This window comes from Bidens hawaiensis, unplaced genomic scaffold (genome assembly GCF_021521415.1).
Source record: "Bidens hawaiensis isolate Kalapana, Puna unplaced genomic scaffold, B.hawaiensis_p1.1 tig00012615_1, whole genome shotgun sequence".
Lineage (NCBI taxonomy): Eukaryota > Viridiplantae > Streptophyta > Magnoliopsida > Asterales > Asteraceae > Bidens > Bidens hawaiensis.
In genome coordinates this window covers 209741-229060 of record NW_027492038.1, presented here as the reverse complement: position 1 = coordinate 229060, position 19320 = coordinate 209741, and the positions used below count along the sequence as shown (strand labels likewise).

The following is a 19320-nucleotide window of genomic DNA, read 5'->3' as shown; positions in this document are numbered from 1 at the left end:
TTAATGCATAAAAATGATCATTAAATTTATGGATTTTCCATATTAATCCTTTTCTCAAAATCACTAGGGAAATCTAAATCATGACAAAAACCACAACATTATTTCATTAATCTACTAACTGAAAATGAAATGAAGCAAAAAACTATGACAGTAAACAAAAAAGTTGTCAAACAAGCCTAAGAACAAGTTATGTCTAGCATTTTTTTTTCTACCTATTAATGGCAGCTTGTATCTGTTCCAGTGTTCTTCCTTTTGTTTCGGGTACTATCTTCGTCACAAACACAATTGCACCCGCATATACGGCGGCGTAAATGATGAATGTCCCTGTTATCACACAAGAAAAAATATGTCAACTATATGTTATATACTATCCGATGCTCATTTTGATTATGTGTAATATACATGTATCCAGCCCTCAGTCACTGGCTCATGACATATAAATGACAAAAATGTCCATTTTCACCAGGGTGATCTTTAAAATGTCCATACAAATCCAATCGGTTTCATTATGTCCAGCTCAAAACCAACCGGGCCGCCTTTTCTTCCTAACCCAATGATTGCGCGACACCTCGCAAGAATGTTTCCCACCGGCGCCTCGCTTTCTGACCCGCCTGACAAAAATGTTTCAGGTGGCGTCGGGTAGATTTTTTAAAATCCAGGTAGCTACTAGATTAATCTAGGCGCCGCCTGGTTTTTTAAAATTTGAATTTTTTTTATTTATATTTTAAATTTTGATCTTTAAATGTTAAATGTTTGGACTTGTCCAGATAAGGCTAGGTAGTTATCTTAAACCCGTAAAACAACCCTTATATCTTGAAGGATCTTATTAAAGAGTTACCTCAACAAAAGAATTCAATTCAAAAAAAAACAAAAAAAAACCAGGCGGCATCTAGATTAATATAGTAGATGCCTAGATAAATCCACCCGGCGCCTAGATTTGAAAAAAAAAGGCACCGCCTGAACATTTTTGTTGGGCGGGTCAGAAAACGAGGCACCGGCGGAAACTTCTTGGCAAGTGTCACTCGATCATTGGGTTAGAAAAAAAGGGTCCAGCTTGTTTTAAGCTGGACATAATACCGGTGGGATATGTATGGACCTTTTGGAGATTACCATGGTCAAAATGGACATTTTCGTCATTTTCTCATAATTATTGTCATATCAGTTCTATATTATGAGCATGTAGGGCTGTAAACAAACCGAACGAACAAGAACAAGGCCTTGTTCATTTCGTTCGTTAAGGAAATAATGTGTTCATGAATACTTACCGAACGAGATTTTATGTTCATGTTCGTTCATTAAGGAAATGAATGTGTTCACGAACGGTTCACGAACACAAGCGAACACAAATAAAAATCAATAGAGCCTAGAAATTGAGACCAACGTATTCATCAATGTGAATAATAAAAGTCTATAAACAAATCAAACAAATACAAACAAGGGTATGTTCTTGTTCGCTCATTTAACTTTAAACGAATAACAACACTTAATTGAACAAATATTTACATTCATTTTCGTTTATTTAAGAAAATAAACATTTGTGTTCATTTATGTTCATTTGTTTATAATCTAAACGAACATAACTGAACAAAGATAAACGAATATAAATGAACATTGATGACAAATGTAAATGAACACAAACAAGCATAAACGAACGTAAATTAAAACACTTAAATGAACTCAAATTAAAAAATGTAAAGACCTTTAATTAGATTACTCATCCAGATAATAAGTAATTATTTTCTATTAATACATAAACGAACATAAATAAACAGATACAAACGAACATAAATAAACGAACGTTCGTGAACATAAATGAATGAACGGAACATCTGTTCATGTTCGTTCGTTTAATTAAACGAACATAAATATTTTGTTCGTGTTCGTTCGTTTATTAAATAAACAAACATAAACGAACTTCCCACCGAACGGTTCACGAATAATTCACGAACGTTCGGTTCGTTTACAGGCCTATGAGCATGTTTGGGATTGAGTTTGAAAAATTCTTATTGGCTTTTTCAAAAAGCCATTTTGAATTTTTGAAAAAGCCAAGATTTGGTGCTTTTGAAAAATTGTTTTTTAACCCTTTCAAAAAGCTAAAATAAGAAAGATTTTTGTGATTGCCAAACGCATTTTAACTCAGAGCCAGCTTTGGGCCTGTACAGGGTGTGCACTTGCACAAGGTCCATTAAATCTGAGGGCCCATAAGTTTTTAAACATCCTATGTATATTTAGTAGACATAGTTAAAGCCCATTGTTCAACGAGTGAAGGGCCGATTGTAAATGTATTATTCTGAAATTCCCCTTACAATCAGGCACTTGCCCGACCCAATTCGTCAAACTACGCAAACCCCTAAAATCATCATTATTTGATTACTTTTCATTGATTTTTACAGTCTGTTAGATTTCGATCATTTGTGCCCCTTTCGTATCAATAAAACGCAGGTAGGGTAGTGCTTTGCCGACCCAGATATTGTTTATGTGTTATGTTATTAGGGATTTATCTCATAATTTCTGTTACATTATGATGTTTGTTCTTCTATGATATTAGCTCAAGAATTATCTTTTGGTATGCTTTTGGTAACTGGTCATCGGTTTGGTTTAGCGATGTGTCATTTTTCTTTAGCTGTTTGTCGGTTCTTTTTGACAATCTCAAATCGTAACGAACGGATTGGTTTACCGAAAACCAACCGTATAAAATTTTATCGGGCCGTAAGATTTTATTATATTTAATTTTTAAAATACTTATTTTATATATTTAAACTTTTTGTTTATGTTCATTTTATTTTAGGCTTAACTAAAATTATAACTGGGTTATTGATTTTAGTTATTTAAATATCTTTGTGTGTGATGTTTACTGTAATAATAAATACATGGTCATCAAAAGCATAAAACTCATCATATTTTAGAATTAGTGCAACATGTTAAAGAATAATTCAATATTTGGGTGTCATTTATAGTTTCAATTGCAGTATTAAACCTTTGTTTCATCTTAGTTTCATGCTTCTAAATTTAATTTCAAATCCCAATTACAAATGCCCAAACCATACTGAAACCATAGTACCAAACCCTTACTAACAGTTTGGTTCAGTTTTAATTTCAACAGTTAGGCTTTGCCTTTTAATGATTAAAAAATCATTACAATTAACTTAACGGTATGCTGTCACTTCTTATAATGCTTATTAAATATGAATTTTCAGTGACATTTAACTCTTTTTGATCATTAGACATCTGAAGGGGGGGGTGCAAAAGATCTTTTAAAGAGCATACTTGTGCAGGACCCGAAGAAAAGATTAACCGCTCATGAAGTTTATGTGAGTTTCAATTAAAAATAGACATTCTTTTTTGTATGCTTTTTTCTGTGATATTGCTTTACATTGACGCCGGAAAAACACAAGCGTTTATATCGTATATTACATGTTAACTTTTGAACATATTTTTTGTATTTCACTTTGAATGAATTTATTTTTTCCAGCCCGTGTGCAACACGGGTACCTAACCTAGTATAATATATATAAAAGTTTATATGAGGGTCCATTTTTTTTTACTCGCACAAGGTCTATGAGAGCCGGTGTATTCTCAGGGACGGCCCTGTTTTAACTTATTGGCTTTTTGAAAACACCAATAAGCCAATAAGCATTGTTCAAACTCAATCCCAAACCTGCTCTATATATGTTATATTATATACTATCCTATGCTTGTTCTATTACGTGCAATATACATGTATCCAACCATCAGTGACACTAGTAAAATTAATGGGTCCGCCACTGAATGAGTATACTTTGATTTTTCGGTATAGTTCAATTTTAGGGAATTACTCTGACCACTTTACCAATGAATTCCGTCATGGACTTAAAAGTAGCAAAAAAAAAAAAAAACTGAATTTAACTAAACATAAAATTGAAAAAATTTCAAACTTCGGACTGAAATAACAAAAGTATCAAACCACAGGGACGAAAATGACCATTAACTAAAAATAAACAGGAGAAAGACAAAAATACCCCTTAAACTAGCGGCCTAGTTGGATGCCGTTAGACGGGAGGACGTAATTGGCTAATGTTTAAAACTATATGGACTAAATTGACAAAATTTCAAACTTTGGACTAAAGTGGCTAAAGCAGCAAACCACAGGGACAAAAATGGCCATTAACTCATTATCCTATATATAATCTTACCATATGAACTCCAACTCAAGAGAAAGTTGAAAGTGAATGAGACCACCCAAGCACCAAACCAGTTAACCAAAGTTGCGAGGCTTCCAGCCGCTCCTTTTATGTTAATCGGGAACACCTAAATACATAGTGCTCATACGACCTGAGTCAATGACTTTTTGTTGTTCGCTAGATAAACAACATGATATCGATTTTATATTACCTCAGACATTATAACCCATGGAATCGCTCCCATTCCAGCTGAAAACGAGACTATATACACCTATACATGTCACAAAACATTTAGTCAGTAAATCATTTAGTGTATGTTAATAGCTTATTGTCACGCCTCGCCTAAAATAAAATATAGATTATATGGCTCGGGTATTACCAAAATGCCCGTTACTGCTAGTGCGGGTACTGCTGAGAGTCCAATTTCATAAGTCTGACCATAGTACAAGATAACATTACACGATAGGACATGAATTTAAATTTTAAAAAATGAATAATTAAGTTACCTTCAAGTAGAATGAAAGTGCCGTCGTCAAACATCCTAAAACCAATCCGGTAGCCGAAAGCTAAGAAAATGTCGTTAAAACATGTAAGTAATAAGTATATGTAACAAAATGTTTTATGTTGTTTAGCGTTGTGTGTGTTCTTGTTACCACTAAAAGTGGCTTTCTACCAGCTTTGTCTAGAAAAAGTGCATTTAACGCGGTAATCACTATTTGTACCAATGCGTAGATTATCGTTCCAAGATCACCAGGAAATCCTGAAAAACCAAAACACAAACTTTAGTAATTTATCTGTAACATCTGAACCCTCATACTGACCTATATGATCCATTTTGCCTACAAGGAGCTTGTTGGTAATTTCGGACTCCAAATCACAAGTTGGTGAACTTGAGGGACCAATATCGACAATTCGGTTATAGTTGGTTATGTTTCTTAATTGTTTTGTAATTATAATAGGTAATGTCTTGGTTAGCAAGTTATGTTAGTCTATATAAACCGAGTTATGGTTAGACAAAATAGAACATACAAGATGTAACCGAGTTAGGATTTGCCAAGAAAAGAAAAAAACGAGTAAGGGTTTGAGAGTGTAATCAGTTTATATTTTATTATTAATATAACATTATCGTTTAGTTCGTATTTGATTATCAATCGGGACTTGGGAGTTCACATAATAACTATATGTTACTAAGGTGAAAACTTCTCAGTTGCCACTTATCCTAATTTAATCTCACTCAGTCACGTTTACTGTTAACTATAAAGTTCTCTTATCATTCACAGTCAATGTGTCCAAAACGCGTTGGTGCTATTTGGGGTTAGTATCTCTCATGTCGTTAGAATGATACATGGTTTTTCTAAGGTGTCACGATATCACTTCATATTGAAGGACATTTTGAATCTATTGAGTGGTATGTATACCCGCGGACTCAAAAATGCTACTCGTGTAGAAACAAATGCCGTTGATTCCTCCAAATTGTTGACAAACCATTAGCCCGACTCCTATCTTCATGTCACAAACAAGAAAAAATAAATGTTGACTTGAAGCCTTGTTAATAATATTTGGCAACAAGATGTACTTACAATGATAGATCTCGAATATCTTCTTTGGAAAAGATCCAAAAGTTTGGTTTTGGGGAGCTTCTCTAGCATTTCTATGTAATCCTGCAAACATTTATGTAATATATGTGTATTTTAAGTTCCATACCTGTCTTCGAGATTTTGGATGCCCCAAACGAGTACTAAAATAACGACGATAAACACACAATTGTTTGCTATTAGCATAGACCCATGAATCTATGGATGGATTTTTTATGGACTTTTAAAAATGGTATATTTGAACAATCACTATTGGGTCTTATAATTTGTTATTATTGGGTTAAAAAAAGGGGGCTTAAAAATTGTTGGCGTGCTTAGTTATTTATCTATTTATGTTTTAAGAAAATTAGATATATATTGAAAATTTCGGCCCCCGTCAAGGCAAGGCTCGCCTTGTCTTCAGGCAGGCCCTGTAAAGGTTGTGTGAAAAAGTTAAATAACACGCTCGAAGTGTCAGTAAAACTTGATAGTTATTTGTAAAACAACTAAACACGAACAAATATAAGAACCTGGATTTCATCGGCTTCTTCGGATATATCAGCATCTCTCCCTCGAAGTTTCCTTAGCGCAATCTGAAACTCCTTTTGATTCCCCGTTTTAGCCTGTGCGTTTATTATATTATTAGGTACAATAATTTCAACCATCTAATTTATGAATAAGCTGGTTAAAATAAAAGGTTACAGTTATAAGTGAAATGAACGGGAAGAGCACAAAAACATCATAGTGTGTGTTTAATTACATAGAAAATCATCAAACTAACAAGTAGATCTTACCAACCATCTTGGGGACTCCGGTATGAAAAACAATCCGGTCACTAAAATAATGCATGGAACCATTCCTGAAATCATACGACTTCAAATTCGTCATTATTCAAGGTTTAAAGACTAAAGAGTAACCAAATCCCGACCAATGACTTTTATCCTAACAGGTTACAAGTCCTAACAATATGTGTCGACTTGGTTGTTAGTTGTTACTACCTATTTATATATTAAAATATGTTTGAATTCGAGTTATATTTTTCATGCGCGTGCAAAAATAATCAAATGTGAAACTGGACCCAGGGGCGGATTTAGGTGCAAAGGGGTGGTTCCTTGGAACCCCCGAGTTTCGAAATAATAGTGTATCGATATATTGAAAATATTAGAGAAACCACCTTATAAATTAGTGAGGAACCACTTTATTTGCATTGCAAACGTTGAACTAGTTGGTAAGTTGCTTGTTTTGTAAATGGAAGGTCACGGGTTCGATTCCATGCAGCAACATAATTTTTAAATTTTTTTAAAGTAAGCCTTGTATCAATTCAAGGTTTTATAAAACACATACCTGATTCATTTGTTAAATATTTAATTGTTCTTGATGTTCTTAATTGTTAAGTTATTTGTTATATTTTAGTTTTAATTTGTTAGTTTTTAATTTGTTAGTTTGTAATGAACTTTGTCCGAACCATCGAACTGACCCGAAATTTTTTATACCCGATTCTATGAAATTGAAGCAAATAAAAGTAGTGCACCACCTGAAAAAAATTCTTGGATCCGCCACTGACTGGACCCTAAGTATCTGAAATTCCGAACCCGAAGATTTGGATATCTTTGTCACCCAAAATATTTTAACTTCACCAAAATTATAAATTGAATAATTTGATTAAAATCATTTAAATATTATTCTATTTTTTATAACAAAATATGTATCTTAAAACTCTATGATTGAATTTTGTTTTGTCGCATAGTTTTATGAAATTGTTAGACCAATAGTTATCTCAAATTTCACAACGTTAAATACAATAACTACTTGACAAGATCTATGATATATTAATAAATAGTTGGTGTATATTACACGAGTCTATGAACTAGTTGTATTAATATTTTAGTTTTATATTTTACTAATCAAATATAATACATTAATAGTTTCCAAATTTTTAAAAAAATTATATAAAATGTGTAAGGTTGTCAGTTCGAATCCCGAGTTCACTCGAGTTTTCGTCCCATCATGTGTTACGCCAGAGAGTTAAGTTTTTGTGGTGGCACAACGATTGTCAAATGAAAGCTAGCGGTATGGTTTCCCGGGGGAAATGCCCAAGCCAAAACTTTGAAGTCATCATGGGCCTGGTTAAAACAACATAGTCTGGCCAAAGTGGGACAACGGGGCAAAGTGCGGTAGCCTAAACACAAAGAAAGACGTTCCAAAAAAATAAAATGTTACCTATCAACGCTAAGATCCTCCATGATACCATCGTCCCGATCACGAACGAGAATGACACCGCTGCACATATCATAAGCTGCATACACGCATATTAGCACGCTCACGCTTGTTACATATGAAAATTTTAACACGTTTTATGTATATAGACCGCAACCTGATTCATTGCTGTCAACCTGCCACGTAGGTTTTTGGGAGCAATTTCCGCTATGAACACAGGTACAACATAAGAAAACACCCCCATAGCGTATCCCGTCGCTAATCTTCCCATATCTAACACCACAATCCCCTATCATATACATAAAACGTCCTTCGTTAGTCCGGTAATGACAAGAATTAGTTAAGAACACCACTTATGACTTAACTTACATACCTTAGCAAGGTAAATCGCTAGCCATCCAGTCAAACAGAAAATACTTGATATCCTTAACGCCTGTTCACGTTATCAGATTCGATGTTACTACTGGCAGATCTTAGTGTGGGTCAAGGCGGGCCACGACCCACCCATCTTTTTCATTCAGTAGTGTAATTTTTTTCAAAAATATATAAAAAAAAAATTAGTCTGGCCCATTCAAATTACTGCTCAAAATTCATCGACCCACCCATATTATATGTTCAAGATCCGCCACTACATGTTATATAGCATACACATACATGTGCATCACATATAACTTTATTTTCGTGCATCTATTTATTAGTCTAATTTATCACCTCTATTACATCAAAAATCAAACCAACAACTTACCCCTTGGCGACCAACAAAATCCGCAATAGGTCCACTTGTGATCGCCCCGATCATAGCACCAAATGTCAAGATCGACCCAAATAACGAATACTGCAAAACGACCAGTATAGTTATTCAACTCTAGAGGTCTACAATATTCGGATCATAATTGTACTAACCTCGGCTAGTGACAAATTCAGATCTTGTGTGATGGATGATTGTGTAGGCGATGAGTAGCCCGCCTAGTAAACAAAACATCATCACATCAATAATAGTTAACTCTACGGTTTTAGTATATGCTAATAGTTTTTAATCTTTTATAACTTACACACGATCCAAAGGCAAAAGAACCGCAAACAGCAACAAATGTGGTGAGATAAACCATGAAGTTGCTCGATTTGTTGCTTTCGTGGTTTCTATCGATGGTTTGAGTTATAAGTGGAGTATGCATATCATCTTTAGCCATGATATCGGTTTTCGACGTATGAATTTTTTGAAGGAAGGTGTGCAAGTGAAAGCTAGTTATGTTATAGTGAACTTGAGTTTATATATATATATATGAAGGTGAAGCAATGACACAGTTTGTTGTTTTATCCTTTGTTATGAATATTATTGACAGCTAGATGAAACACAACATGACAACATGCTAACTATTTTTAAAGCTTTGATGGATGAATGTTTTGTTATTAATTATTATACACTTAGAATGTTGTTTGTTAGTTAAAACTAAGGTTAGGTGGTGATTGTAGACTTGTAGTGATAAATATTATGTCACTTAAATAAATTACAAATTCAAATTCTTTTTATATATTTTAATTCTATTCGAAATTTCAATTCAGATCCGATTCCTTATCTCTTTCACAAATTCTAATTCTTAAAAAAAGTCCATGAACCAAATGCATCCTAAAATAATTTCGTCTACTTTGTTGCGGGCTGTGTAGGTTTATTAGTAACTCCAAAATATTTATTTTTGTTATGATTTAATATTATATGTTTTGGGTTGCAAGCACCATGCATTAGTGAAGTTTAACAAATACAAAGTTATAATTATTGAGTTAAAAAGTAACCAAATTTGATAAATATCTTGGAAAGGAATCGTTGGTAATTGCAACTTGCATATAGTTTACTCAATTTCCGGTTGTTTTTTGTTGTCTTTATGTTTGATATCAACTTTTCATCATTTAAAATTATGAAATAACTAATAATAAATTTGTGGATTTTTTTTACTATGTCATTTTTATATATTAATACTTTTTAGATCTCAGTTTTGCAGGCTATATTATGTGCCTTATATAAATAAATTAAAATTATAAATCTTAACGAACAGTTCATGATTAGGATTGATTGATCGTCTTACGCGATAAGTTGATCATCTGACGATGACGTTATCCAGATTTAGGCTTGTAAGTTATCACCATGATTTGTGTTAATTAATAATTAAGATACGATCATGTTAATAATTAAGATATGATCATATTTAATTCAAATATTTTGAATTAACACGAAGCTTAAATGTCATGCAACTGATGTATAAAACTGAAAAGTGGTGATTACATCGAAACAGAAGGCAAGCGAGCAACAAGCTGCGTTGCTACCCTTTTTTGAATTGCAAAACCAATCTTTTTAAAACTGCATTGGCTGATCTTGGAGTCATAACATTACTATGCATAACTCGTTGAATTTCGCTAAGTAACTTCACAGCTTAATGTGCTTTTTGTAATCAAGATTCTAATCAGTTGCAATTCGAAGTTAGTTATCGATTAAGGGGCACACATTTTCCTTCACTTTCACACTACCCTCGTGATGATGTCTTTCATCATAGATCGTACCCATCTCTCTCCATCACATCCTTCCAACGTCTCTCTTCCACATCAGTCGAACGACTCTTACACATGTCCCAGTTGAAGATGGTTTGAGTTATTTTGCGCAATATTTTCATACTAGTATTTATATTGTTCAATTGACCAAAAGGTTCAAACCTACATGGATAAGTATGCAATTTTATATTTATTTTTCTTTAGTATAAATTACATATGTAATCATGATGGTTTAAGATTTGTAATGATTTTAATCTTAGTGTAAAGTGTAGACAGCTAACTTGTTTTAAGTGTTAAATCCTCTTATGTTATAGTTCTCTTGAGAGTTGAGCCCAATTACTTACCATAATCAAAAGTTAAAACCAAAATATCATTTTTCTAAAACCGCTCATCTTGACACAAACTTGATATAACCCGTCATCCCACCCCGATTGACCCGTCCATTTTCTCATGTATGTACCAGCATCACTATCACCCACCTCCTAATACCACGTTTCTCCCTCTACTGCGACATATCCAAAAATTAGAGCCCTAACCCACCAAATAACTAACTTTTAACCCTTTCTTTCGGACGCCCTGGCAAACTGGCAATGGTTTTTCATTTGTTCGAATTATATTTGGACCAATAACGACTTGTATACGATGTGCTATTGTGTTTTAGTGACTTGTATACCACATTTCCGTTTAACATAAAATAATTTTAGTTATAGGTATTAAATAAAATAACAAAAGAAAAAAATGTAACATCTTATACTTAGAAACATTAATTAATATAGTTTTTTACCCATAACCTATTGGTCTAGTATAGTAGTATGTGTCCTCTCTCACAAATGCAAGGTTTAAATAAATGCGAGGTTTAGAGGATTTTAGGTGAAAAAGATTTGCTGTTCAAAAGATATATATAGTTTTTTGCATTATTTTTATTTCTTTACATAATACTTTAATCTATATAATCTATTTTATCAAGAAATATTTGTTTATTATAATATATTAATTAAACTTTTGTAAACAACTTGACGGTGAAAAATATATATAAAAACTGGTGATATTGAAGACTATAAACCATGTTTACATGATTGAACAATAATGAATTAAAGTGTAAATTTATTGCAAAAACATATAAGCAGCCCACAAAATCTAGCCAACCTCATAATATACAAGTGTAATATTCCAACTCAAAATCTTCACATTACTTGAGTGAAGAAGAACCAAATCGGTATAATATACAACCAAAAACATGAAACGGGTATTATCTTCCACCCGAAAGTCGGGCTTTCTCATCCTCGACCTCATCATCATCCCGTTCCTTCTCCTCCTCCACCTCCTCAGTGAGGATAGACCGCCCGTCCATCTCAATTGTATACATTTGATACCCTCTAGGAGTGGACAAGTGACCCGACCCACTTTCACTAACGGACCTCTCAATATCCTCAATACCCGCTATAAGCGGTATGGGTCTTTCGGGTATCGAAGGAACCGGTAAATCCATATCCAACATTTTTAAGACTTGATCCATTGTCGGCCGGGCGTATAATTGCGGGTGAGAAGAAAGAACCGCCACCAACACATACTTCTCCATGGTCTCGGGTGGCCCACATTCCGCCATATCATTATCAATAACCTCTAAAGGCGTACCGTTTCGCACCATTGACCAAGCCCAATCGGCTAAAAGAACCGGTTGACCATCTCCACTTTCTATAAGAGCCTTCCTCCCACTCAAAATTTCCAAAAGCACAACCCCAAAGCTATAAACATCACTTCGTTCAGTTAACTGACCGTATAACGCGTACTCCGGGGCGACATACCCCATAGTACCAGCTACCCGGGTACTCAAGTGAGTCGCACCCTCGGGTGCAAACTTAGCCAGCCCAAAATCCGCAACCTTAGCCTCGAAATTCTCATCCAAAAGTATATTACTAGCTTTAATATCCCTATGAATAATCCCAGGCTGCGCTCCATGGTGCAAATAAGCCAACCCTCGCGCCATACCCAACGCGATTTTCCTACGTAACGGCCAACTTAACCTAGCCCAAGCCGCTTGATTCCCAAACAAATGATCATACAAACTCCCATTCTTAACCAAATCCGTAACAATAATCCTCTGATAACCTTCAAACCTCGTCGTGGCAATACAATACCCTCGCAACGCCACCAAATTCACATGGCGAACACTCGCGATCACCTTCACCTCGTGCGTGAAACTCTCGTCACCGGCCGCCGAACAGTTTTTAAACCGCTTCAACGCCACTTCCGAGTCGTCAGGTAACACGCCTTTGTACACGTTCCCGTAACCGCCTCGTCCGATTATATTCTCTCTAGCGAAATTCCTAGTCGCCTCCTTAATATCATCTATTGTGTACTTAATCAGTGTCGTGCTTTCGGTGATCGCATCCAACGCAGAAGCTGATGCATTTGCATTCGTATTTGCTTCAGGTATTCCAGATCTACGTTTTCTATTCAGGTTTATTAACTTTCTTCTTCTTCTATAATAGCAAAATGCGATAGTAATAATAATAATAATAACCGTAACGGTAACGGTAACCGTAACGATAACGATAATAACCGTTTTGTGTTTACTCTTCGATTTAGTTAAATTAAGATCTATAGCAAATAAGCACACAGACGTACCTCTATCGGTAGGACCGAGGTAGTTAACGAACGCGGCGGCGTAGATGAACGGATACGCACGGCAGTCCGTTAGGTTTCCGACGGAGCCTCCGTTCAAATACGCCGCTTGGAGATTCGACAACGCGACGGTGCACGACGAGCATGACGAACCGGAGAGTGACTGGTTACAAGCCGTAAGCACGGTGTTGAACAACGATCCGTTAACCTGTTGCTCAAACTGTTGGCGGTTAGTTATGTTCATACATCCAGGAACGGCGATCCAGTTTGTTTCGAAGCCGCAGTTACGGCGGAGGTTGAAGTTAGGGTAGAAGTCTTCGGTTAGGGTTTGGTATGAGTTCCAGCAGGATTCGGCGGTGGATAACGGCGGGATGAAGGAGTTTGTTCGGCGGAGGTAGTCGGATTCGACTAGGCGGAGGCCTTGTTGGACGTACCGGCAGGCGTTTGGAGCGTCGACGGTAGGACGGCCGTTGCCGACGAAGCGGCGGATTATGTCGAAGTTTAGGGGACATGAAACGGTGTCGTTTTGGAGGAGACTCCGGTGGTGGTTGGTGGCGGTGGCGGTGGCGGTGGCGGTGGAAACAAGGAGTAGGAATAATAGGAGATCCATGGTACAAGTGGTGAAGCGGGATGTACTAGTGGTGAAGCATGAGGGATGGTGGAGTGAAAAGAGTCCGGTGTGAGGGTGTTTTGGACTTTTTATATGGGGTGAGGTTTTAAGTAGCCATAAAAAGATGACTTTAATCTGACGGTAGTGTGCAAGGCACGTGGCTTTGTTGTTATGTCCCACGTTATTTTTTTTTGGAAAGACGTCTTTTCTGTTGTGTTTTAGGCTACCGGAAAATTATATAGTCGGCTGATACTTAACAGTCGTTGTGTTTTCATAAGAGTAAAACTTTCTAGTCCCTAGCATAACATATGGTACAAGGCCTAGCTCAAATCCTTTATTGTTATATCACCGGCTGTTACTTGACAGCTGTTGTGTCTTCACAAGAGTGGAACCCTCTGGCATAACACATGGTGGGACAAAAATCCGAGTAGTGGTCACAATTCATATAGACAACCTTACACAAGGACTATATCAAATCTTTCATTGTCATACCACCGGCTGCTACTTGATAGTTTTTGTCTTCATAAGAGTGGAACTCTCTGACGTAAAATATGGTGGGACAAAAACCCAAGTGGTGGTCAGGATTCTAAGTGACAACTTACACAAGGCCTAGTTCAAATGTTTCATTGTCATGATTCACAAAAAAATGATACAAGTGGGGATCGAACTTTAGTCTCTATTAAAAAACAAAACCTCCTACCATTAGGCCACAAGTGATTAATATGTTTTACGTAGATAAGTATTTATTATTATTATTATTCGGTTTCTTATTTTGGTATTATTTGAAAATTAAATAAATAATCACACGATTAGATTTAATAATCGCATGAGGTGTATTTAAATATAGGTGGATAGGGTTATCAATAATGTAATTGGAACCTTTAATAATACTTTTGGTCTTTCCTTTTTCATCCATATAACAAGGAAGAAAATGGTTCGATTCGGATTGATTATGGGGTCCAGATCGAGCATATTGCTTTTGGATTTTTATAACGTTTGGTTAAAACGAATTGATTAATTCAAGTGTTTCAAGAGGTAACTCGATTAATTTGGTTACGTGTTATTTTGAAATTGTGTGTCTATTCAAGCGTATTTATGTTAAAGAGATTGAATGGCTATAAAAATGATCACCCGACCTATTCTAACACATGTCATGGATCTCTATTGGATTGACATCCGGTTAAGATTCTTCGTAATCTCTATTGGATTGACATCCGGTACCATACCGAACTCATCCCTAGTCGAAGGAAGCACACACTAAAGCAATTTGTTCACATATGACTTCATGTTACTTCGCCTTGCAAAGATATGCACACTTAGGCCATTTATACTCTTTACTCACCTTTTTATTCCGATAATGAGCTAATAATGTGTGAGATTACGTGTTTAGCGTAAGTCAATGTTAAATATCAACATTACATACCATCAAAAGACAATTAATATTATATTGTACACTGATGAGACATAGTAAGGATTACTTGTTGTGTAAGGCCCCAAACCGGTAGCCCTACTTTAGCCTCGGATTTACTCATAAACACAGTTCTTGCAATCAGAGTTAATTAAAACTTTCGCGGAAACGTTTACTTGAAGCATTCGTTACAAAACATTCAATATCTTCTCTGATACTATAAAACAAATCATTATATTTAAAACATCTTTTCTTCCATCTTAAGATGTCAGCCGTTCAATCCATGCCATGTGCCATCCTCATGCTAGTTCTTTGGTCTGATCACCTGCGTGCATACTAAAAGTCAGCTACGCTGAGTGAGTTCTAGTTAATCAAGCAACTTATCATACAACCACTACATGCATCATATACGTATCCGCAGACACGTAGTCCACTATCTAACCTGCTTACCTTACCACTTAGCCTCTTATTTACACCTACCACCTTGCCACTTTGCCACTTTAATAACGTATAACGTTATGCCACTTTGCCACTTTAATAACGTATAACGTTATGCCACTTTGCCACTTTGCCGCTTTAATAACGTAGTCACGTATAGGCTTACCCTACCACGTATTATCGTCGTGCTACTAACACTCTTACTACACTCTTGCCACTTCTAACACGCTCTACCTCTACTTGTCTACAACATGCTTCATATCATTTACATAATAAGCAAGTCACATCATAGCATTCATACACACTAATAACCACTTGGCAATCACTATCCTTGGCGATGCGTGCAATATCCGAAGATCGTTCACGCACCAACAAGTATTATATAATAGCTACCTCGTATAACATCTATAGCATACACTTACCACTTAAGGTAAGTGTATTCACACTTCACATCGAGTATGCACACAGCCCCGAAAACATAACAAGGAAATGGGGCTAGAAACTCACCTGAACACGGTTACGTTCACCGTTAATCGTAATCCCTTTCTTCAGTTGTGCACGGCTGACTGTATAACAAGTATACGTATCAATTAACTATCACTACTCATATTGTATTTCTATCTTTATATGACCCACAACGAACGGGGGTCCGGGGGCAGCGCCCCTGGCAGCGGGGAATAGGGGCGGCAGCCCCTAGCAGGGTCCAAGGGGCAGAGCCCCTGGCTGGGGTCGAGCTGCCAGGTCAGCTTGGAAAAATTTTATTTCCATTAACTGTCTTAACACATTTTTCATTAGGTTTTTAATTTATTTTCTAGGCGAACTTAACTTTAGGCGAAGTTAAACCTTAGGCGAACTTAGCTTTAGGCGAAGTTAAACCTTAGACGAACTTAGCTTTAGGCGAAGTTAAACCTTAGGCGAACTTAGCTTTAGGCGAAGTTGTCATCAGGCGAACTTAGCTTTGCAGGCAAAGTTCATCAGGCGAACTTAGCTTGCAGGCGAAGTTGTCGGCTGCAGCTACTGTTCGTCCTTAATCATCTTCGTTTCTTAACCAAATAACTCGATTTAGGTATCCACGGAATCGTCTGACCAGCGCCTACAAACCCCAACCATCAAATCGACCTAACATCGATGTTTAAAGGGTGCGATTCAGGCATATAGGTTACGGGTTCTTTTATCAATCGATTAACCCATCAAATCGTAACCATTTTCAGTAAGTTTAGCTTTGTTGGATTCGTTTTTACCATACAAACACAGATCTATCATTTCTATACTAATCCAAACCTAAACGAACAAGTTTTCGATATAAACGTACCGTAAATGAGTCGAACTACGAACACGAGCTGGTCTTGTTGCTTTGGTTCGTCACGACGATCTAGCACCAACGAGCTCGGGTCCTCGCCTTTGGATCTTGGTTCGGGTTGTGTGTTTTGGGGTGTGTAGAGATTAGGATGGATAAATGGATGGAATGGAAATGATTGGGGTTTAAGGGGGTATTTATACTCCCTTAAGCCTATGAACCGAAGGCCCATATTTCCTTTTGGTCCCTATCTAATCTCATCTAACTATCCTACTAAGTCTTCATATTTTGCTATTATTATTATCGTTCCACTAACTCGTTTATTTCACCCGACAAAATAATATATTAAATATTACTTTAGAAATTTCGGGATGTTATATGTTGCGGATTGGAAAACATGAAAGTGCTTATTTCATAACGTATATTGTGCAAAACTTTTGTTAATTTCAACTTGTAAGTTTTGATCTGTTCTCACGTAATATAAATAGCAGTCATAGACAATGATAAAAGTAAGAAGTATCGGTCAGCTTTTCTTAGTATTTAAAGTTTGTGTGTTATTTTTCCAACGGGTTATATAAATTGATTTGTGATTTAAAGAAAAAAGAAAAATAAGAAAATATAAACTATTCTAGACTAGGAAGAATGTATGGAGTAGCTTGTAGTGAAATGTGAAATTGATATTTGATTTTCTCAAATTTTGTTTTGTTCTAGATCATTATATGGATAAAAATAACTAGAGTAGCAAGAAAAATCATTTTGGAATTGTCAAACCAGAAATTCCTCACGTGGAGCTTCGATTTCAGTACTTTTAAAAATTTTTAGTATCCTTTTTTATTTTGTTCAACTCTCGACGCAAATAGCAGGAGATCAAGTAGTTTTCATCAGCCACGGTGTTTGGCGTTGGTGGTGGACTGATGATGTTTGGCAGCGGCGGTTGGCGGTAATGGTGGTAGCAGGGGACGGGGTAATGGTGGGTGTTGGAGGTGGCGGGTGGATAGCGGCAGCCAGGGCCGTATTCAAGAATTTTAGTATCTCGGCTTAGCTGAAATAAAAAGGATTCTAAGCTCTAACGAATAACAAAATATATAAGCTAATTTTTTTTAAATGACATTAACGTTATAAGAATAAAAATAGCAAAAATATAGTAATAAAATTAAATACAATACTAACCGTTAACTGGTGATTCGTGAAACTCTTCTAGCATTCTTGACAACAAAATGTTTGATCACCTATTCGCAGTTTATATTATCCAAATATCTAATCGTTCGACCAAATAGCGGAACAACCATAAAATAAAATAATCAAATAGTTAAAATTTAAAATCATACCCTGGTGTGTCACTAAGTTGGCATGACGGTGGGTGGGGTTCTGTTCGGTGGCGCCGACCATGGTGGACTATTGGAGATGGTGGATTGATGGTGACTGGTGGCAGGGAACTAAAGAATGAGGGTTAGAACTTGGAAGGGGGAACGAGAACGATGAAGCGTCGCCAGATACCTTATTTTGATCGCGTTTTCTTTTAGTTTTTTGAAATGATTATTATATTTTTTTTATTATTGATTTTGCAATTTTGGTCTGGGCTCAATAACCTAAATTTTAATCAATGGATTTAGAATAAAAATTTGTTTGGGCCCAGTAGTTATAAGAGGGATCAAAATTCAATTATAAACATGAAGCGTCGACAAAGGTTTTATTTTGATCGACACTTTCTTTTGGTTTTTTTAAATGATTATTAACTTTTTTTATTATTGATTTTGCCATTTTGGTTTGGGTCCAATAATCTAAATTTTAACCAACTGATTTAGAATAAGAATTTGTTTGGGCCCGATAGTTTTAAGAGAGATCAAAAGTCAATTATAATACATAAGAATTATTTTTTTAAATACATATAAAAATTATATAAAAAAAAAATTTGGTCCCCGAAAAAAAAAACTGTCCTGGCCGAAGGTGCGGCTCGCACACCTTCCAAGCCGAGAGGCCAGCGATTGGTGACAGCGGCGATGGTGGTGGGGTGATTTGGGTGAGAAAGAATATAATGAAAAAGAAAATAAACAGGTGAATGGAGTAAATTTGGGTATTTTAGAAGGAAATGAATGAACAAAGTAATAAATAATTTCATTCCATTAATAGACAAAACACTCTTATTTTCTGTCCATCACAATAGTATGTTCCATTCTATATTGCAATTCTTTATACCAAACATTACCCAAATTATTTCCCACAAGTATGAAATTATAATAAAATATTGTATTATTCTTTAGAAACATGTTACTCTTGTCTACTTTTATCTTAAGCCAAAACATTGCTATACATGTATGTATGAACTAGGAAGCAGTAATTTCATAATTCATCTACACAAAAGGAATATTTTTGTCGCCATCAAACTATATATTATATCATGACAAAATATAAGATATTTGTAGTGTATGAATTAAAAGATGCCAATCGCC

General features: G+C 35.7%; 1 protein-coding gene and 1 pseudogene across 1 annotated transcript; both read right to left on the bottom strand.

Moving 5' to 3' along the window:
- Positions 1-208: 208 nt before the first annotated feature.
- LOC143541591 (sugar transporter ERD6-like 7) lies at positions 209-9180 on the bottom strand. Its single transcript, XM_077034376.1, has 16 exons — positions 9004-9180; positions 8855-8917; positions 8697-8786; positions 8325-8384; positions 8109-8240; positions 7955-8030; positions 6529-6593; positions 6265-6357; positions 5741-5821; positions 5579-5663; positions 4814-4920; positions 4667-4726; positions 4540-4593; positions 4372-4431; positions 4173-4287; positions 209-324 (listed from the first exon to the last, which is right to left on the bottom strand). Exons 1-16 carry the CDS (start codon positions 9139-9141, stop codon positions 209-211), a joined length of 1395 nt encoding a protein of 464 aa, XP_076890491.1. The 5' UTR covers positions 9142-9180.
- Positions 9181-11648: 2468 nt separating this feature from the next.
- LOC143541609 (putative LRR receptor-like serine/threonine-protein kinase RKF3 pseudogene) lies at positions 11649-13727 on the bottom strand (annotated as a pseudogene).
- Positions 13728-19320: the final 5593 nt, after the last annotated feature.

Excerpts from the sequence above, each read along its gene's own strand:
- LOC143541591 (XM_077034376.1), bottom strand. The coding sequence starts at position 9,141 with ATGGCTAAAGATGATATGCATACTCCACTTATAACTCAAACCATCGAT. Across the intron at positions 6,358-6,528 it reads CGGAGTCCCCAAGATGGTTG|GCTAAAACGGGGAATCAAAA; the intron begins GTAAGATCTACT and ends ATAAACGCACAG. Across the intron at positions 325-4,172 it reads CTTGAGTTGGAGTTCATATG|GGACATTCATCATTTACGCC; the intron begins GTAAGATTATAT and ends GTGTGATAACAG.